Consider the following 21,712-nt stretch of genomic DNA (forward strand, 5'->3'; position numbering starts at 1 on the left):
CACCCCCAACCCTTCCATCTTAAGTAGTAATGGTCAGGGTAGAGCTAATAATTCTAACTTCAGAAACTAAAAATATTGTACATAGGAACAAGAGTGTCTGCCAGAGACCCCCACGGGGATGAGTCAGAAATCTCAAGAACAGTGGCCCACAACAACAGAACAAGACCTTTACAACAACGTTTGGATACAGAAAGATGGTAGCTACTGACCTGACACAGTCTGCTGAGCAGCTGGGCCAGGACCACACATAACAATTTAATCCAGCACCTCTTTTACTGAAAATGAATAACAAAACCTTAATAAATCAACAATTACTTATTGCTGTATTTGGGGTAATAAATTCTTTAGTTTATCAGTAGCTTGTGGCTTCCATAGCATGTTCTTTGAACAGTTTGCCTTTCAGTTACATCCCCTTTCTCTCCTGAACAATAAATTAGCATTCTTTTTTTTAAAGGAAAAGAGGGGGAAAAGAGGATATATTACAATTTTTTCAAAGCAAAAGGAAAAATGCAACATATTTTTGACATATATCTTAAAATAATATGAGGATAACTTTCTCTGCGTGTTAGATGCCTATGCATAAATAATAAAGGATGTTATGTTATTTACAGTGTTACACAATAAACTAAGAGCATCTCATTTAACATATAATCCATAAAGACAGTAAATAATGAAAACATCCATGTATGTACAAGATGTATTTACAATAGAATAGAGAATTACAAATGATGGTAATTGGCCATGTTCTTTGTCTGCCCTTCTCTGCAGCATTTCATAGGTGCTTTTTTTGTTTCTTACTAGTAGTAAGTCCCAGCTGATGGTAAGTAGCCACACTGCAGGGCCAAGAAGTGCTCAACAGGCTGAGAAGTGTGTCCTCTGAGGAGACACAAGTTTGCTATCCTGGATGCTCAGGAAACTGCTTGCAATGTGTGTGAGAGAAGCAGGGAGATGCAGCATTGTTGTTTTGGAGGACTGGAAAGAAAGAACTTTCCTTTTCCCTGATAAAGGCAGTGATTAATCTCTTAAAACCTGGGGGTGTTGGGGTGGCTCAAGTGAGGAAGAGAATAACTGGGTCAAGAGGAGGAAGAAGGTTTTTCTCTGTTACATGAGAACCTCTGTGGAGCTGTAATGATTTACACCCCCTGAACAGGTAGGCCGTACCCAGGTTGTGCACAATATACTCCAGCTATACACCCCTTAAATAAGCCTTTTATCCTGGAATAACTCCTGCATATAAACACATACACAGGGAAAACTCACGGCCAAAATTAAATGACATGGAAATAAACCAGGACAATCTCAACAACTCTGCCACCACTGGAATATTTCCCCCCTCTTCAAAGAATGTTTCTTCTTGCCACGACTTTTCAGCCAAAAAGCTGGCAAGGATTGCACAGTGATGGCTCAAGGGTGTTGGGACTGCCTAGCTCAGAGGTCTGGGTACTGAAGCAAATATCCCCAGCAGGGGAGCTGGCCTTTCCCGTAGGCACTTGCTGGCTCTGCTCCGTGCTGCTGCAGCCTCCAACCCCTTGGCCAGCAGGAGATGGCTGCAGCCTGCCAGCAGCATCTGTGGCCAGGTAGACTTGCTAACGTCTGGGTGTGGTCTTGACTGATGAGAAGCACCCTCACAGAGTATAAACACAAGTTGAGAGGTGGGGGGCTGTGTCCTTCTCCCAAGTTCCGTGAGTGCCAAGCTGGGGCAATTCCCCGTAACTTGCTGCTGCATGAATTGTGCTGTAAGGCTGGGTTCTCCACAAAGACCTAAGGGCTTAGGCAGCCATATCCCCAATTGTATTTTCTTGTTCTTAGGTCTGTGTGAAGTCTCCAGCCTAATTTCATGCTTACCCTATAACACACTGTGTATGTCCCGGGAGGGAGGAAGAGTGGGAACTGCACACCGCTTTGACTTTGAGGCACTGCAGCAGAAGAGGTGTGACATTTTTCCCTAGACCTACACCAAATAAATCTCACAGGCACAGCTCCCAAATAGGGAATTGCTCCTTCATTTTGTACTGGCCCTCTATAATAACAGTGTTAGTAGTCAAATAATCTGCTCCACGTCAAGGCGTGTTCCCTTTCCATCCCGATTAATCCGTCTGGGCTATTAACAGACACTTCAGTGAGAGCTGGCCTTGTGGGTGATCTATACTGGAGGAGTTTACAAAAGACTTGTGTTATAATCTCTATTCTGCCACTAAGATGGGAAATTTTTGGGGAAATTCGTTGTTTCTCTGCCATCCTTTTTCTGTCTCATCTGTCCTACAAGGTCTTTGCAGTATCAGAGGCCTTCCTGAAAGGACAGATTTTCAAGTGCCTCTGGAAACTCAACAGTGTGAACCCTTTGGAAACTCGTGGCCTTCATCAGGAAAGCCCACTTGGCCCTCTGAACAACTGAGTTGCAGAATTACTGGGAAGGTGGATGTTCTGCTGCATGGGATTGCAGATAAATAGGCATGACTAAAGGGATGAAAATGAGAGTACGCTGTCTAGAATTTGTAGGGGAGTTTTTGTTTCAGTCTGCAAAGGCAAAGTGTGTTCAAGTACATGCCAACTAGGGAAAAATGGCAAAGGGGACTTAAGTCCAGACTATGTATTTGCCATCTCCCATAGACTTCTCAAATAAGCAGGGCCATTTCAGCCACTATGTAGCCCAAAGCTGTGCTAGTTTCCTAGCATACCAACATCCTACAACTTTGTTATCTTCTTCTTCCTATACCAAGGGGTTTTTTTGTTCTTTTTCTGCTGAATCTGGTGTTCAGGTAGACTCACCCATGTTCTTACTAACATGATACATTTATTTATACAGTGAGCTACTCACTGATTTTTGTCATCCTGGCAAAGAGCTTCTTTTACTATACTTTGCTTTCAGGTCTCAGATTAATAGGACATGCTTTGTTCATCAAAACTCTTAAGCACATGCTTAACTTTGTGCATATGCTGGATGTGTAATTGGGAGTCTAGCACATGCTCAAGGTAACTTCTGCTGAGATTAGCACAAGCATATGCTTGAACAATTTACTGAGTCGGGTCTTTAGTTCCTCAGGTTTGCATCTCACAAAATTTCTTTGACGTATTTCTCTTCATTTAACTGGGACCAGAATGTGGCCCAAAGGATGAGTGTAGTTTGGCTGAAATTCTTTTTTTCTTGACATGGCTCTTATTTTGAGCTCAGTAATACCTGTAAAACATATGTTCTCATTTTCAGAATCCCCAGAGTCTAGGAAAAGCATTTGTTTTCCACATCAGTCCTGAGTCAATGCTGTGCCAACTGAATACACAACAAAAAATCAAAAGAATAGAAGAGGCAGAGTGACCCTGACTAAACTGATAGGAATTCAGTGCAAAAGAGGCCATTTGCTTCTGCCTGGGTGGATGCAACTGCTCCAGCACTGGCAGCATCCTTGTTCATTACTAGTCAAAGACTTCAAGACTGTCACTGGCTGTATAAACACTGATATCAAACAGTCACACATGTGTTACTATGGCTGTAACCCACATGGTGTGCTTGCCTTCATAAGTGGCCTTTGCATCATCCTTGCCTCTCTCTACCCAAGTAATGGAGTAAAAAAAGGCAAGTAGAAATAAACTCCATACATCTGCTATGTCCTTCCTATGTGCCTATACTTTTTAATCATTCAGCAAATCAAGTTCTTCCCTGAAAAGCATTTCTGTGTCCAAGAGTAAGCCTTACTCCAACAGCAACTCTAACAATGTATTGCTAGAAGCTTGTCAGGGTTCTTTCTGAGAAGGAGAAAAAAAGGGAAGAAAAATTGAGGGGAAAAAAAAGAATAAATTGTGTTTTAGAAAGCAACATTAAAAAATAGAGGTGAAAACTGATTGCACTTTTATTAGTGGTATTTGTTTTCCAGCTAGATCTCTTCCTTGCTTGGTTACAGATATCTGCTATTATATAAATTTTTTTAAATTTTTTTTCCTTTTTTTTTTTTTTTAATAGAGTATTGGGTTCAAAGCCTCAGTTAACTTAAACCCATTTCCTAAGGGATAACTAGAACAATTAATATCTGGAAAATAATGAAATGGCAGCTCCTAGTGATTACAAGCTGACCTCTGATTAATAATAATATATTTGGTTTAAAATCACAGTATTACTTTCTTTCTATAAGTAACATTACTTAATGCAGGTTGGTGCTTTTTTTTTCATTTGTATGTTTTTTGTTATCCTGCTGTAATTAATAGTAGCATGCTGTTGGATCTACTATTATCCCAGTGCTCAAAGAAGCAAACCTTTTGGCTGGCAGAGAGCAGACAAAACTCATCTCATACACAGGAAGCAAATAAAAGTTCTCATAGAAGAAAATTTTTTTTTTCCATTTTTTATCTTTTTTTTTTTTCCTTTTTCTTTTTTTTTCTTTTTTTTTTTTTTTTTTTTTTTTTTTTTCTGTGTGTGTGTGTGTATGTGTTCTTCTGGTGGGGTAGAGTGGGAGTGCCATTACAGGGCTTTCTGATCTGGGGATTCTACAGCAAGCGACCAGAGGGACTTCTGCAATTCTTGCAAATCATACATCCAGTCATAATGCAGTGCACAAAAAAGCTAGGACAACTGAGGGCTAAAAGGTTTTGCAAAATACTATGGGACAGCCATCATTGTAACTGTACAAAACTTGCTCTCAACTTAACATAACATAAAGGCACCATTGATATCTTTCCCCATTTTTGAAATACTGTAAAAAATTGCTACATATGGCACATAACACATTTGTACATACGTATATTTAATTTATAAAAGTTTTTTTTTTTTCCTCTCCTGTTTTCTATCAGCGGAATTGCTAAAATAAAATAAATCGTTTAATTTAAAGGTGGAATACTTCATTATATAAAATAAAGTTTTACATGTGAATCTATGTGTTTTATGTTTTATACAGCAATAGGGTCTTGGTTAGCTATCACACTGGACAACCTTGCTTGCAAGTCTTCTGGCGTGGAGAAGCGGTTTGCCGGGTTAGTCCTGCTCTCAGCCAGCCGGAAGGCAGTGGCCGGCTCCAGACCGGTGGTCCCGGGGTTCGGTATGCTCAGGAACGGGGTATCCTCGCCTATTCTTTCATCTTCGGTTTCGGTCTCAGAGCTGCTGCTCTCAGAGCTCGTGTCGGAGTCCACTTCCACCCTGCTGGAAATGTGGCCGTTGGGCTTTGTTCTTTTGACCCTCCGGCTGTTGGTGAGTTTCTTTGGAGGCTCCTGTGCTGGTTCGTACTCCTGCGTGGTCTCGTACTCCTCATCCTCCACTATCCGCAGAGGACTCGGTGGCAGGCTGTTGCTCTCGTGGGTGGCGTTGTGGTGAAAGGAGTTGAATTGCTGAAGGTGGTGTTCATACTTCTCGTGTAGCTGCAGTGGGGTCACCAGGAGCAGTGGTCGCTCCTCTTCTATGAAGGGACTCACTGCCACTGAAGGGATGGAGACGGTCAAGCTGGAAGGCGGTGGTGACATTGTGGAAGGGCGGGACTTGGGAGAAGTTGGAGTGTGAAAATCGACGGGTGACATGCGAGCTGGTGTGGTCATAGCTGAGACATACCTGAAGAAAAGAGATGGGGAAAGGTTGCAAGCACAGGAGCAGTGGTGACCTGTGAGCACAGCAGCTCATGGACTGGGAGAGAAGCAGCAGGGATCCCTTAAGATCCCCAGCATCCTTACATAGGGCTACCAGGGACACTTTCCTGTTGCTATTAATCCTATAAACTGCTGACTTCTGGGACGCCAGACAAAAACATTTAAGAGCAGGAGGAGCACAGCAAAGCCCCCAGATCTGTTTGCCTCACAAGAGCCATGGAGATGCTGTAAATTATTTGCCAGAATAACTTTCTGGAATTAATCCAGGAATGGGATTCAGAGACAGAGGGGCTGCCAGAAACAAAATGCATTTGCAAGTATTTTCTCAAAAGGGAAAAAGGCTTCTGCACTTCTGGAAGGATTTGACCAGAAGTTGGGGTGCATGTGAACAGACAGGAGGAGAGAAAGGAAGCGAATCAAAGGGCAGTCCTCTTGGGGCTTCATCCTCTTCTGGCAACCAGATTGTCTCAGGCTAAGGAGGAAAGGAGGAAAGTAATGTTTGGATAAAATCTAGAGCCAGATTCTTCTACTTTTAATCAATGGGGGCAGTCAGAGAAGTATTTGCAGCACCACTCCAGCAGCTTTGTGCTGCTCCACTGCTTGGGTGCTTGTTACCTTGGTTGGTAGGTCTGTTTGCAAAGAAATATGGAGTATCATTTGTCCTCCTTTGGGAACAAATGCTAAAAGACAGGATTGTCCAGCCTAGTCTTCATGATATCTCTGCAAAATTTGCCCCTGTTCCTGTGGGAAGGGTAGTGGTCAAAAGTGATTTCTGAAAATGAAGCTTAGGTGCCGTTTCAGAGTCTGTCCCAAAGAAAGAGGACAAAAATTGTGAGACTCTCAACTGGTTTGGATCAGTAATGATGCTGGTGGGGCCATGTGTATTCATGCTAGGTGAGGATCTACCTGAAACCCCTTGATCGAATGCACAGTTCCCAGCATGAAACTTTGCATAGTTTGGTTTTGCTTTTATTCTTATTCTAAATTCACCTGTTTGAATTTAAGCTGGGTCCAAAGTTAAATCTTAAGCACCATCTCTTACCCAGGCCCATTGAGAAAAGTTATGTGTTTATGATTGATGTAGTTATTTAATTTTTCATCAGTGATTTATTTATCTGAGTCTGAAGTTACCAAAATAAATCTGAATCCAGCATTCTTATCCAAATTATGACTCAGTTGCACATATTACGCTTGATTAAAACAGAGTTACTGGAAAAAAGAGAAAATGGGACAGACTCTGAACAGATGTGTAGTAGGGTAAATTAAATGCACCAGAGGCACATTGATTTACCTCAACTGAGGAACAGGAGAAAGAAAAACAAAACTGAAATTATGCATGGGAATTAATCAAGTTGGTTGGGTAAAGGACAATTAATAGGTCTGTGCATTGGAGGAATTAAGTCATTATTTCTCCTTCCACGAGTGAGCTTTTCATCTCTTTCACATCTTTAAATAGGCATTGTCTGAAAAAACCGAAGCCTTTCTACTTCACCACCTGGTACAGTGTTGGATATACATCTTCATGACACACTGGATTTTAGCTAAACTGGTTCTGTTAACGCATTAGGTTAGTTAAATGTGTTCAACATACTGTGCACGTTTCCAGCAGCGTCAAGTTACTCCTGCTGGAGTGTTTGTGCATTCACACATTGCTGGTGTGTTCCCCCCACACCGTAACAGGGCAGTGCTAACTAGCTGCTGTCTGCAATCTGAGGCACAGGAGCTGAAGCTGTGCAGCTCTAGCCCATCCTGAAAAGAAGGTTAAAAGGTGATTGATTTATCCAGCTTCATGGTCAGCTATGCTGGCTCAGTGAAAGGGGATCAGAGTGTGTCCACAGCCATCCAACAAGCATTAACTAGTTATATGCTGCCAACTTCATCATATAGTCCAGCCTTTTGTGCAGAGATAGTGTTTTTTGATCTTCTCTTCTGTAAGACAGCTAAGGACATCCAAGATAAAAGTCCTTGGGTTCTCTGCTTTTCTAAACAGGTGGCAGGGCATGGGATCCAACAAAGGAATGGGGCAATGCAAAAGAACCCCTCATAATGTCCATTCTATCTCATTTCAAAATTGTGAGGTATCTGGTGGAGGAGCACAGCCTTGATCTACCAATTCACACTATATTTGATGGCTTCGGGAAGTAATTTGTCAGCTCTCACATTCCTTTATGTTTCAGAGTAATCTTTAGTTGCAAGTAACTCTCATTCTCCCCCTTAAATACACACACATACATGCAATCCATCTAGGGAGCAATTGGCCATGTATTTCCTGCTTGCTAAAAATAGATCAGGCCTGCAATTAATGCCCAGGGAACTATCATCTCCTGCATTCCAAATTCTCGATCGCTTCAGGCACAAGCTAGGCTGTCAATGCCTGATGAATTATCCAGAAATGTTGCTGCTTTTCACTTGTAGCACAACCTTCAGGAGACACAATAATTGATGAAATGCCCTCTTTCTTCTCAGCAAAACAAAAAGTAATATGCTGCTCCCCACCCCCCCCCTAAAAAAAAATTAAACCTAAACAGTTCATATCAGAATGATGCTCTGGGTGTCCCAGGCAGTGCCAGGAGACAGCATGAAAGATCTTCACTTCTCACATGCAGATGCCCAAATATTCTAAGCTGCAATACCCGCCACTGGCAGATGTGTGCCTGAGCATCCTGTACAGTTCCCAGGCTGGAGACAATGTGGTATTTACTGCTACAGGTCCTGATCCAGCAAAGCACTTAAGCACCCGCTGAGCTCTACCCGTGTGAGCAATCTCACTGACTTTAATGGAGCTACTTGCACGATTAAAAGTTAATCTTGCCGAAGTGCTCTTCTGGACTGGGGCCACGGCTGTTTGTGTCATGTGAGCCATCTATCTTGAAATTAAATTCCATGGTAAATAAAGGATAAGTTATAAGGAGAGAGCTAGTTTACTACCCTTCGTGGCACTACACATAGGGTCCTTGCTCAGTGGGCCCTCTCCCTGCTGCTAAGCAGTTTTTTGTATGGTAGAGGAAGTACCACTGAAATGGTTTTTGCTGCACTTGCACATTCATTTTTCCAGAAACCACAGTTTGCCTCCTGCACAACTCAGTCTCCTTGGGAATTGCCTGGCTGCATTTTTGACATCATGGACATCCCACAAGATCAAATTCCTTGTGACTTCGAAGTGCTCAGAGAATTGGTCCAGTAACCCTCTGTTTCCCTTTTCTTCTGCCTATGATTCCTGGGAGCAAAACCCTCTTTAAATGTCTTGTTTCTTCTCAGTCTTTCTTTTGCTATTCTGAGGCCATCACATGCTCCTGAGGCAAAGTGCTAGCCTAAACCTAAGATGAATTTTTTCAGTAGAAGTTGTCTTGCAACTCATGCACCTCAAGGCAGACCTCAGGAACTGATGAACCAGCCTTTTCAGACAAAAAATTACTTTGTTGGAAAACTCCTGGCTAGTTTTATTTCTAACTACTCCTCATTTAATAATGACTTGGGTCCTTCTGGCTTGCACTTTGTGTTCCTCGTTTTTGTTTAATAAAAGGTCAAAGGGAATTTTTAAAGAAGATAAAAGGTTTAGGAGCTGAAATCCTCCAGGAAGGAGGTGGTGGCATAATATCTAATACTGCTTAGGAGTCCTTAGTGCCTTCCTCCTCTGGATCAATACATTGTTTTCTCTCTACAAAATCCCTCAGTTTCCTCATTTGCATCTTCTAACAAAAGGATAATTAAGCAAAGATGTGGAAATTTCTGACTAGTTACTCCAATGGAGCTTTTCCGAGTGTGAACTGCTGGCTAATAGGAATAAATCCAGCAGAGGCAAGAAGGGAAGAAATGCTTTTAGTAGACTTCAAACTACTATTAGGCCCTCCACAAATGAGGAGGTGTGTGCCCTACACGAACAGCTGCACTGCTGGGTTTCCTCCTGTGCTCCCAAGCTTTGAAACCGTTTGGGAACACCAGGCCTTCCCGGCTGAAAGCAAAGCGGTGGTGCGTCCTACCTTTCACTGTGAGGAGAGTCTCGGTAGGAGTCAGGGGTCTCTCTTGCATGCCGGAGGAAGCTGTTGCCTTCCCGTGGGCCGCCGATGCCATTGAGGCGGCCCCGGGGCCCCGCCGGGCTGGCGTGCCGGCTGTTCTCCATGGAGGAGCTGACGAGCACCGAGTGGCTTTCAGAGAGGATGCTTTCAGTGTGGCCGTTGCTCCAGCTGGAGAGCAGCAACCAGGAAAAGAGAAAGGGAGAGCATAAGTTTGGGCTTTGCTGGCAGAGGCATATGAGCAGAAGTTTATCCAGGGGATAGGAAGTGGCTCTGTTGCCGCTCAGGACGTACAGCCTTTGGGTTGGCAACCGGGGCGGCAGAGTTTTGTGAATTGTATGGATCCACACGCATCAAGATGATTTTGCATGTATGGATAAAAGGAGAGGGAAGGAGGGCTTTCCAGTCATCACAGCTGTCACTGATTTAGCAATTTGCACATACTAAAATTCAAAGTGACAGTATTGGAATGCCATTCAGATGGCTCTTCGTAGATTCACGGGAAGATAATTAGTTAGGTGATATGACATAAAATATTGGTAGTCTTAAAATGGAAACACCATGGAGGGAACATAGATTCTCCCCAGCTTGTTGTTTCACACATCTTTTTGGTTTTGTAACAGCAATAGATAGTCTATTACGGGTGCCATTTGCCTTCCCCCTCCAATACCTGTGGCTAGGTGTCTGGGTGACTGTCACGGAGTGGTGTGTTGTTGAGGTGTAGTGGCTCGTAGAAAATGAGGTCTCTGTTTCTCGCTCGATGACATGCTCACTGGAGATTACATTTTTCGAAACGTACTGCTGAAAAAACCCAGACAAACCTCAGGTTTACAAACTGTAATTCACAGCACATTTGCAGACACAATTTCCAATCCCTTCTCCCCACACTGCAGTCTTTTACGTGTGCCAAAGCACAAATTTTGTTATGTAAATACATGCAGAAACCATACTGACACACTTGAGCAGTTCATGTACACCTCTGCATACATACCCCATCTAGACTCAAAGTAGGAGGAGATAAATGAGGAAAGTAGCAAAGTTTTGCATTCCAATGAAGCTATAAACAACATATGTATTTAACAAGATGTCCTCACAGACAGAGACCTGGAAAGGCAACCCCCCCAACCATCAGATACACCAAAACCACTATTCTCTGATGAAGAATTTGGCACTAGTTAGTGGCAGTAATTTGTCCACCTGGGTGGAGAAAGCCAAGAGAAATGAGCCACCAGCCTGCAGCAGGCGGAGGTTTAAAAGCTGTGGGGTGAGCTTTCCTGAGGCACTGGCAGCCTAGGTTGAAAGGTGGGCAGTGAAACCTACATTCACCAGCTGGACGTTGTCCGGCGGTGGGTTGGGGTGGTGCGGCCCGTTGGCCATGTTCATCACATTGTTCCTCTCCGAGCGCAGGCTCTGCCGGAGGCGGTCGTGCAGCTTCTTCCTCTGCTTCCTGCGCGCGAAACACGGAAACGATTTTAATAGACAGAAGGAAAGCAGCTGCGCCTTTCAGCACGTTGATGCTGATGATAATAACGTAACACCACTTTTTTTTTTGCAAGAGCCCGGGGTAATTCTGAAGACTGCGGGTCTAATTGCAGCTGGAGCTGTGGGGACCTGCAGAGGGGGGAGGAAGTTTGGGATCCCTTCCAGAGGTCAGCAGGCCACAGGGGGATGGGAAAAAGTGTGAGGAAAATGGAAGCCATTTCTAAGCAATGCTCTGTCTCAGGAGAAGGTCTTTTCTCTCCTCAGAAGGGACCGGGGAGAGATTTTAACCCAGTGACCATGACGCCCTCACAAAGGCCCAGGCAAGGTTTTTGAAGTCCATTGGATTACACCACTGTTCACTACAGGGAGCCGAGGTGGCTGTGCCTCAGGCCTTGCTTGCAGACACTGGAAAACGATCTTTGTGACGTGGCAGTTACGTGTTTTTTCAGTGAGATTCATCTCCTATCTCAGCAGTGCACTTCAAATTCATAAGCGTGTTAAAGAGAAGGGTGCAGAGGAAGCCTCAGAAATCCCAAGTAATCGACTACGTGAGGTGTGCCTGAGCCTGCAGACTTCCCAGCAGCTTTGGAAGGTTTTGTTTTAGCAACATCAGGTTCACTCTGGAACCTAATGATTAACAGGTGGATGCCATGGCTACTAATGCATTTAGTAGAACCACCCATGTACTAATGAGAGACATGGTCTCTGGCTGACTTTGATGCTTCTACTTTGTCCCATCCTCAGCTGCTCTTTCCCCACTTGCTATTAACATATAAGTCATACGAGGAGTGGCTGAGGGAGCTGGAGTTGTTTATTCTGGAGAAAAGAGAGACTCAGGGGTGACCTTATCACTCTCTACAACTACCTGAATGGAGGTTTTAGCAAGGTGGGGGTTGATCTCTTCTTCCAGGCAACTAGTGACAGGACAAAAGGAAATGGCCTCAAGCTGCACCAAGGGCAGTTCAGGTTGGACATGAGGAGAAATTTCTTCATGGAAAGGGTTGTTAAGTATTGAAATAGAGTGCCCAGGGAGGTGGTGGAGTCACCATTCCTGGAGGTATTCAAGAAACGATCGGATACGGCACTTAGTGCTATGGTCTAGCTGATGTGGTGGTGATCAGTCAAAGGTTGGAGTCCATGATCTCAGAGGTCTTTTCCAACTTAAATGATTCTGTGATTCTGTAATCCTTCCGTCTCTCCTCAGAAGAACTTTTCAGGAGATCATTACAAGCTGTCAGCAACAAAACTTACAGCACAGTAAAACCTGGCGCTGTGAAGGCTATGCAGAACACACTAAAAAGTACACCAAAATGAACACCTAGAGAAATAGCTATTCAATTTTAAACTTAATTTATCAATATTCCCCAGTTTTGTCTGATTATGCTGGAGAACTTCCACCATACTGCCAAAGAATCTGTGGAAATGAAGGGAGGATGCAGGCTCCAACACACTGTGGAATACGTGTGACCTTGGTTGTGGCAAAAGCTAAAATACATGCAATTCCCTAAGCTGAAAGCAGAATGCAGACAGTGTTGGCAGGGTAGGACAATATAAGATATAATAATTTTCAATCCTGTTGTGAACTCAAGGGGACTACTCTAAGCTTTATGAAAAGGAGAGGTGAAGGAAAACAATAAATATGTTGAAGCTTGATAGCCAGGAAAGCTTAAAGAGAATGAAAACATTACTTGACACACAGAGCATTTTACATATTTTCTCTGTGTGTATGTGCTTGGACAGTGGAAAATGTTTAATTTATACTGCACCACATGAATAGCATGAGCTGAGATGGCTACTTTGGAAATGCTCCTGTGCCAGAAGGATACAGTCCCAGATCTATATGGACTTTCTCCTTTGAGGATAACCAGGTATCATCTTAGGACACATAAGTGGTTAAGGTGGATGGAGAGTGCAGTGCCAGGAAACATTTGAGCAGCTGCCTGAAGACCTGACTAGGCTGAAAGGTGACACTTGAGCAAGGGTTTAACTTGATTTCACAGCTCCCTGAGACCCTGGAGACCTTGGGAGCTGAGGACAACCTGAATTTTTTGAGATGGTAGAGAAAGTAGGTTCTTGAAGGAGTTTATCATCTGCAGGACTGAGATTCTGGCACATATAGCCTGGGAATCTGTCCTTAGCAAACCACGTTACTTCACAGGTATTTACATTTGCACGCTTCCATCTGTGCTGTTTGTCCTCTAGGAAAAGGACACTGACTAAAAAAAGAAATTACTCCGCAAAGCTGAGAGAAAAGACTAATGCAAAAGCTAGTGTGTATTTCACTTATTTTAAGAAGCTTTTCCCTTTTCCCTGAAAATAAAGTGTCACTGAATTGAGACTCAGTGTCTGAAGATAGTGCCTTAGCAATTGACCAGCAGTATCTCTTGTGAAGAGACCAACAAAGTCTGAGCCATTACATTTTATTAATACTGCTCTCCTAACACCATTCCCAGGGTTCCTCCTGGTTTCTGGGTTTCCCCCTATTTGGAGAAAAGAGCATAAGGAAATCACCTGACAGATAGCTGTCTGGCATCACTGCTGCATTTGGAGGGCCATGAACTGGCATGGTGCTCTCATCAGCTGTGTTGGAAAACATTTAACTTTTGGCTTGTGGTGATTGCTGATGTCTGGGGCAGACAAAACATCCAGACCCTTGATGGGTTCTGGGGGCTCTTTATATAGAAAATTCTACTTCAAACATACTGACTATGTTTGTTGAAATTCATGGAGATGTCTTGGCTGATTTCAATGAACTCTGAATCAGGAAATATACTATTTAGCTGCTGAGCCTTGCCAGTTGCCATTTCTGAAAGTAGTAATTGATCTGATTATTTTATAACTGTTTCAATTGTTCTTCACTGACCACTGGCACCAGGTTATGGGTGGGAGCAGCTCTATGTGTGTGTGTGTGTTTGTGTGTGTGTGACTCTCACTGAGGGGGAAAAATGATCTCTCTCCTCCCCCACATTTAACACATCCATTATTGGTGGGGCCTGTAACAAAAAACAACAACCCAACTGCCAATCAGACCCTGAAACAGTAAATCAGGTTTATAGAAATGTGGAATATTTATGATAAGGGTTTTCTGTATTTTGGTGGGGAGATTTATAAGAGCAGCCAGAAGTTCTGGCAGCAGAAATTCTGCTGATATTCCGTGTAATTTATGGTCCAGGGTGCCTCGTGCATGTTTGAGAGTCACCCCCAGTAATTTAGAGACTCACAGAATGCATTTAAGTGCCTACTTTTGCATTGAGAGCACTTTTGTGTTCATTTTTTTGGCCTTTGGTGCATAGTAACTTTTAACACCGTTAATCTTGTCTCAAGTACAAACAAACTAGGCTGATATGTAAAATTTACTGCTGGGCAGCAACATGATTCCAGTTCTGGAGTTTGTCCCTTTTCAGTTGGGGAAACTGGCTTGAATGGGTGATAGGAAAAAAAAACCCAAAAAGCAGAAAAGCAAACCAAAACAAAAACCCCAAAGCCCCTTAGAAACCTTTCAAATATCTGCCTTATTTTTGCACTGCTGATGGACATGGAGACCTGCACTCATCTGGCTTGGACCAGAGCACCCTGGCTATAAGTTTGTCTCTTCAAGTCAGCTCTGGAGAAACCCAGATAAAACCTTATGCTCAGAGGAATATAAGCTACAGTCAACTGGGAAGGCCCTGACCAACAACCAAAGATATAAAATAGAAAAGTTTACTTGGTTTTGCAGTAGGCCACCACACACATGATGCCAACTACTAGAAGAGCAATGCAAATGCCAGTTATGGTCAGCACCCGTTTCTGGTACAATTCCTCAGCTTCTAGAAAGGGACAAAAAAAGAGAAAGTCACAACATGGAGGGTGGCTGGGCAAGGAGCACATCATCAACAGCTGGCATGCTACAAACCACTCCACAAATTCACACAGCCACACAGACACGGCCACCACACTTCAGGCAGACTCTTTATTAACTGCAAGGAAAACAGGGCTACACCACAAACTCTTAACACAATAGTGGAGATGAGTACAATTACAATCAAAAGTCAGTTTGGTATTTTTTTGTTTGGTTGGTTGTTGTTTTGTTTTGGTTTTTTGTTTGTTCGTATTTTTTTTTTGCTTTTTTTTGTTTAATTTTTGTTTTTTTTTTGTTGTTTAAGTCAACGAGAATAATATCTAAGCAACAACTTCACAACTGACAAACACTCAGCGATTGCTGGAAATAAAAATTCAATGTGCCAAGGTAATAACATGAATTTGCAAATGTTTTGGAAGTTTTACTCTGCAAAGACAGCTGGAATGAAAACCAATTTTACAGGTCTTAAGAGAAATTTATTTTCTTATTATTTTTTTTGATTGTTTTCATATCCAATGTCCCTCTGCTCCCATGTCAATTTGTATCTCAGCTGTCTTTACAGGAGAGATTTCAAAATATTCTTCTACATTTGAGACATGAGCTTGGCTTGTAATTATATCACCAATGGAAATGAAGATGTGTTTTGAGCTCTGGTCATAAAATTCAGAGTCTTCCTCCAGTGCTCTCCTAAAACACAGCAACATCGACAACCAGCAGTGCCTTGTATGAGAGAAATGTTGAATTTCTACTTGCATCTCTTTGTGACCAACAAAGGAACTCTCTATCTGGGGTGGCAGCTTGCTCAGTGATGACAATGTGTCACCGATCTCATTCACCGGAGATATTTCAGTATTACAAAGGTGTTAGTAGCACTGGTAATGTTTGGGTTGGAGCTACTGATGCTTTCCAGTCTCGCTCATGCTTGGCAGAGAGCACTGCTGAGTGCTCTGCTGGGGAAACGTTATGCAGGGAGTGCTGAAACAGAGGCGCATTCTGTGCTGACGCTTTACGGATGTGGATTTGCATTCCCGCTTTTAGGACAAAAATGGATGTCAAGTTTTACTCAAGTCTTATTTTTGATTAAGCAGACAGTCTGATAATGACCTGCAGTATTGACCACAGTTGGAGTGGTGATTAAAAATAAATGAATGAATTAGAGCTGCACAGCTTTGTGCTACCTTTGGGATAAAAGCCAGCGTTATTCCTGCTGGAAGGGGCTTACATGAACATATAAGGTCTGTGGAGCAATTCACCAGGAGGTACAGAGGTGCACAATGGTCCCTCACATGTGCCACGTGTCTCTGTCCAAATGATGTGCTGTCATAAATGACACACCAGTTCAGGGAAAAATACTCCTTGCTGAAGAGGCATCAGTCTTCTCTTCAAGGTGTTTCCTGAGCTTGACGGGTTTAGTTTTAAAGTTGCTGTGAGCAAGTGGCAAATACTCCACGCAACAAACCGAAAAGCAAAAAGAAATCTTAATTTCTCTGATACAATGCACGGCACCATGGAACAAATTTTTCCTACAAGCCAAACCCACTGCAAACCAAAACACCGGCAAACAGGTCATGAGCACTGTCAGACAAAATTAATAGCTCTAATTATTAACAAGGAGGGGAATGGGGGGAGAAGAAGTGAGTTTGGTAAAACTAGAATGCTGCAAAAATGTATTAAAGAAAAAAAATAACTCCAAGAACAGAAAGTCAAAAAAGGGAAGGAAGAAAAGGGCTGAAACTCCAACCAAACCAAACCAGGACAAAGAGAAAGAGAGGAAGGTGAAATAAAGGGAAAGACGAGATTAAAGGGTTGAAAAGTCAACTGCAGGCCTGGCACAACATGCTTGATACTGGAAAAAAAACAGAGAGAAGAAATGCTTAGGGACAAAAAAAAAAAAAAAAAGGTTGAAGCAGAGTGTGAAGGGATTTCTCATACAGCATAACTCCTCGCCTAGTTAGTGGCACTTGATCCCCTTCCCACTTTTGCCCCTTCTGAAAGCGCTTATTAGTTAGCCATGGAAATGGTGTATTACGAGGATGTCACAGGAAACAGGAGAATTGTGCTAAGCAATTTAGGGGCTAATTTGAAAAGCTTTGAATATTTTTTTTAATTTTTTTTTTTAACTGTCATGCCGTCAGCTGTTAGCTTGTGGAAGCAAAATGAGTAATGACATATCAACCTGTTTTTCTTGGAGGGGAAGGGAGAGGAGGAAGAAGATTAATTAACAGCGGAAACTCTGCTTGGTTGTTTATACTCAGGGAAAAATTGCACTGGCTCCAGGAGGTTTGCTCTGGTGTGAGGCTGTTGCAAACGATCTGGGATGCTGGCTGGTGATGGCCTGGCTGAGGTCATCAGTTGTTACTTGTGTGTTGGACACTTGTGGGCACTCACCCCACTGCAGGGGAGGGGGGATGCAGTGAGGGAGCAGCAATGCTCCTTGCACCAGCATGTCTCCTGGGACTGTAGGTCTTGAGGGGCATGGAAAATTAAACCCCCAAGTCTGCTTTCAATGCCTCAGTTCCCTCCTGTGCCCCTAAAAACGAGGCTCTACGGACAATCCAGCTTGATGTGGTGTGTGGGAATGGTGGTGCTGCCATGCCCTCCCCCAAAATCTGTGGGGGAATGTCCGCCTGGGAAGGCACGTGCTTCTGGGCATGCCATGCTCAGCAAACCAGCAAGCTCTCACGTAGCCCTGGCTGTGTTTCTGGCTGACAGGGGACAGCAGGGGCCAACTGGGGGTTGTCCTGCTGTCCTTCAGGGGCCGATTTGCACTACAGGGGATGCTGGTGGCTGGGAGGGGACAGGGATTCTGGTCACGACTCTGCAGATGGCATGGTGCCTTGAAGACAAGCCTTGGACTCTCTGTTTCAGGCCAGAAGAATTTTGCAAAGCAGGGACTGAACTCGTGTGGGGCACTTGAGGTTGTACTACATCTTGCCCCGAAACTGGCTTCTCTCTCTGACCAGTATTAATATTTACGTTATTAAATATTAATAATGACGCTCAGCTGAGTAACATGTGCTGATCAAACTACCCTGAAAAAAACTAACAGCACCCTTGCAAGGAAGTCTGTAAAGAATTGTATGTGCAGTGAAAATTAAGAAAAGGTTTTAGCCTGTTAATTATTAAAACTAATTTCAATACATTTTTTCCCATACAGAATGCTGGGGAAATCAAATCAGCTTAAGACTTAAGTCAAGATATTAAACCCCTCTATGTGCAGTTTTTCAAACATGCGCATTATGCAATTAATTTCACATCATTTTAATTTATACATAATTGGTTATCTATACGGTCTTAAATTTACTCTGTTGTCAAGTTTTTCTTCTTACAGATCTCTGGGGATTTTTAAAATAATTTAATTCCAAGAGGTGGTTCCACTGATTGTTTCTTATACAAAACAAAATTTGCAAGTCAGTTTTTAAAAGGATTTTAATTTAACTACTCAAGGGTTTATGTAGCCATGTATCTTCTACTACAATCTATTACTTATGAGTGAGAATTAATATTACCTTGTGATAATAACAAAAATAAGCTGGATTGTGAGTGGTTTTTTAAATTAGGACTTGTAATGGGTTTTCCACAGTTCACAGTTTAAGCTAATGACATTTTGTGGGGGCATTTTTAATAAGAACATGAACTAAAACTGTGTGAAAAGCATCACCATCTGTTTTTTCTCATTTGCAGACAATTATAGGAAATTCCAAACTAAAAGTGACCTGAATTTCAAGTTAACCTATTCAAGAGATGTGTTATTTGTACCTCTGAATATAAATAGCTAGTCAGATAAGTACAGTCTACTCATGAAGAGGACTTTAAAAATCTATTTCTATTATATTTAAAGCTGAGATGTAAAAGTACAGTGCCAATGTTCTTGGTTGGATGCAATATGAGTATAGTATTAGAAATATTGAATATATTTGCTGACTTGAGGATCCGGAGTCTAGTCTACTTAAATTCCTAAATAACTTCCAGTCCACTTCTAATTTACAGACCTGGAAAGGAATGTAATATATGCATATCATTTACACATATGTATAGGCAACTGATTTGCACACCTAGATGTGGTTTTAGACACGAAGCTTTGCTTGGAAACCAGAGCTCAAAACTGCACATTTGCAGAACTTTAAGTGGCCATAACAGTTTATCTTTTTTAGTATACTGGTTAGTCATTTTGCTTAATGCTTATAGTGTTTCCAAAACCTGACAACCTTAGAAGAACTCAGCAAAGAAAATGTCAAAACTGTACAGCAGAGAAAGGAAACACTATGTTATGATTACTTCAGTAATTCCTAGAATTCCTTAGGTCTGCTATATCCTGTCACTATTACCATTTTAGTGAACTGATCTCCACTAACACTTTGACAAGGGTTGTTGTTATAGCTGTATGATCCCTTCTAAAGCATAAAGAAATTGGTTAAGAACTGAAAAGGGGAGGTGGAGAAAAAAAATAAAAAGGGGTTTATCTCTCAGGGTCTAGAATCTGCAGGCTAAAAGGAATGATTGGTCCATACCCATAAATTCAATCCCAAGATGCTCTGCCAATGCAGAAAGTTGTCAAAAAAAAGAAAGAAAAAGGAAAAAGTTTCAGAAAAGAGCAATACACTGTACTCAAAAATAAATCACATATGAGAATTATGACTATTCTGTGTCTGCACATGAAACAGGACAAAGGGGTGCCCAGTTACGGGGGCAGTGCTCACGTATGCCTTTCTAAGCTATGTGACCAGACCTTCTGCAAGTCTTATACACAAAAATATGTATGCATGAGGGATCTGAGCAGCCACAGGAACCATTAACCCTTAAAAATGTTGCTGAGATGAGAGGGGCTATGGCCTGAAGATGCCAAGTGCAGTGGCTGAATGGTTCCAGGTGGGACCATGAAAGCAAAAGGATGCTTTACAAAGGGCGGTGTCCCCCTGCAAATGGGTCATGCATCACTCCCCCTTCTGGACCTGCTTCTATCCCCAGAATGCATATGCTTGCTCTTGTAGGTTGTGACCTGGAGGTGGCTGGCACTGTTTGCTCAGCACTGGGAGTCCTTCTCTGCTTTGCAGACTGGCTGACGCAGGGCTCTGGCTTCTGGAAAATGAGAAAACCAGCCCATTTTCCCTGTCTTTGGGCTGTGCTGCCTTGGCAGAACAACTGGATGGACCCTGGGGTGCATGGCCTGATGCTCCTTACGCAGATCACATGTCTAAATCAGCACCCCCAGGCCCCCAGTAGCTGGGGGTAAGGAGGAACACAGGTTTTCCTCGCAGCAGGTAACTCTTCCCACGGGGCCAACACCATAGCCATGGTAGCCCTTGCCATTTTTTGTTCTTGTGTGCTGTGAAATTTAAATCCAATCCTAATTTTCTCACCAAATAGATTTTTTTATTGTAGTTTGCACACATGGAGAATGCAAATTCTTTGTTGCCAATCAGTAACATTTTAAGGGTTAAATAAGCTGGAATCCATCCAGGTCTCTTCCTAAAGAGCCAGTATTACAGGCCTACCTGAGCTCTGCTAATGATATACATTAGTTGCATAGAAAGCTTGGTTAAATCTTCAATGAAATGAATGACATGCCCATGCATATACATTGCTGTAATTATGCTTGCTTATAGGTAAGACACCTAGCTTGAAGGTGATTTAATTTTAGGGGAAGTAATTCATATCATGCAGTTTCTACTTCAAATAATTCAATAAGAAGTTGGTACTTAAAATGGGAATATGTTCTGGCTGAAAAACCTAACAAAAAACATGCTGAAAAAACATGCACTGTTTATTCAAACCTACATGTTATGTAGCTCTTATTTGTCTATGGTACTCCTAGGTACATTCCCTAGACCTGATCAAAAGAAAGCAGAATATCCCAACGCTTCTCATTTTATAAACAGACTACTATTTTTGATATTTTCCTATTTAACCCAATTTTTGTTGCATAGGTTTTGCATGCAATGTGGTTTCTATTGAATATTTGTCTAGGTGCTCTAAGAATAAATTCAATTAGTTATTTTTAACAGCTCAGTTTTCATTCTGGATGTGACTTGAGGAGAGACATGATAGTATTGGAGGAAAAAATAGGAAGCAAAGTTATTTAAAACTACAACTGCTGAGGTACAGTGTCTACAAAACAAGAGGATGGCGCCTGGAAATGTGGAACAAATCCTCCAGAACTGCATGCTCCGTCCTTGAGTGGTGTGCCAGAGCTACTGGGCACCCAAGGCTTTGGGGTGGCTACTCAATAGATCTAGGTGGGTGGGTAGCCTGGAGACACTGTGAGGGGTGAGGACTACCTCAGTTTTTTTGTAGAGATCTCGCACCTGACAAAGGAAGGACACATTCGGATCAACTGCAACAGCAGAGACGTCCAGGGAGACCCATTTCAACTCTGAAGCAGCAAGGTGTCATGTTTCTAAAGTATTGTTTAGTTTTCTTAATAAATGTGTTCTGTGGGTAATGAGAAATTTAAAAAGAAATTCTTTTTCATGTAATCTGATTTGGAAACAAACTAAAATCCCCTAAGCTATCACAGAACAGAACCCCTAAATGTCAGACAATTCTGCTTGAGGGATCAGGATACAGTCTCTTTGTGACATTTAGGATCCACTTTGTATTAAAAATTTTGATTCATTTCAGTGGTACTCAGGCTGCAAAACAGGTTTTGAACTTTGAATTTGAAGTCCTATGGCTCCTGTAAATGTGTTATCCTACAACTGGTTTGAGTCTTAGAAGAACGGAAAATTTGCTCTTTCCTAATTGAAGTATTCTATCATAGCAATTTTAGTATTTAATTAACATTTATTGAGTAGTTTATAATGAAAAACTGTCT

At 42.3% G+C, this 21,712-nt stretch overlaps 1 protein-coding gene across 8 annotated transcripts in view; it reads right to left on the reverse strand.

Annotated features, from left to right (window-relative positions):
* Positions 1 to 296: 296 nt before the first annotated feature.
* The window catches only part of NRG1 (neuregulin 1), a 292,420-nt gene continuing 271,004 nt past the window's right edge, over positions 297 to 21,712 (reverse strand). For 6 of the 8 annotated variants that reach the window (XM_018086156.2, XM_018086155.2, XM_029965406.1 and 3 more), the window contains 6 exons: positions 19,410 to 19,433; positions 14,764 to 14,866; positions 10,896 to 11,022; positions 10,246 to 10,376; positions 9,543 to 9,746; positions 297 to 5,527 (listed from right to left, as the gene is read on the reverse strand). In XM_018086156.2, the coding sequence (XP_017941645.1) occupies positions 4,876 to 5,527; positions 9,543 to 9,746; positions 10,246 to 10,376; positions 10,896 to 11,022; positions 14,764 to 14,866; positions 19,410 to 19,433 (1,241 nt within the window). In that variant the 3' untranslated portion in view covers positions 297 to 4,875. Of the gene's footprint in view, positions 5,528 to 9,538; positions 9,747 to 10,245; positions 10,377 to 10,895; positions 11,023 to 14,763; positions 14,867 to 19,409; positions 19,434 to 21,712 lie in introns of those variants that run through there. The other 2 variants (XM_018086153.2, XM_018086157.1) reach the window with 2 other exon arrangements.

The sequence above is a fragment of the Manacus vitellinus genome, unplaced genomic scaffold (genome assembly GCF_001715985.3).
Source record: "Manacus vitellinus isolate BGI_N305 unplaced genomic scaffold, ASM171598v3 scaffold_9_pilon, whole genome shotgun sequence".
Taxonomy (NCBI): Eukaryota; Metazoa; Chordata; class Aves; order Passeriformes; family Pipridae; genus Manacus; species Manacus vitellinus.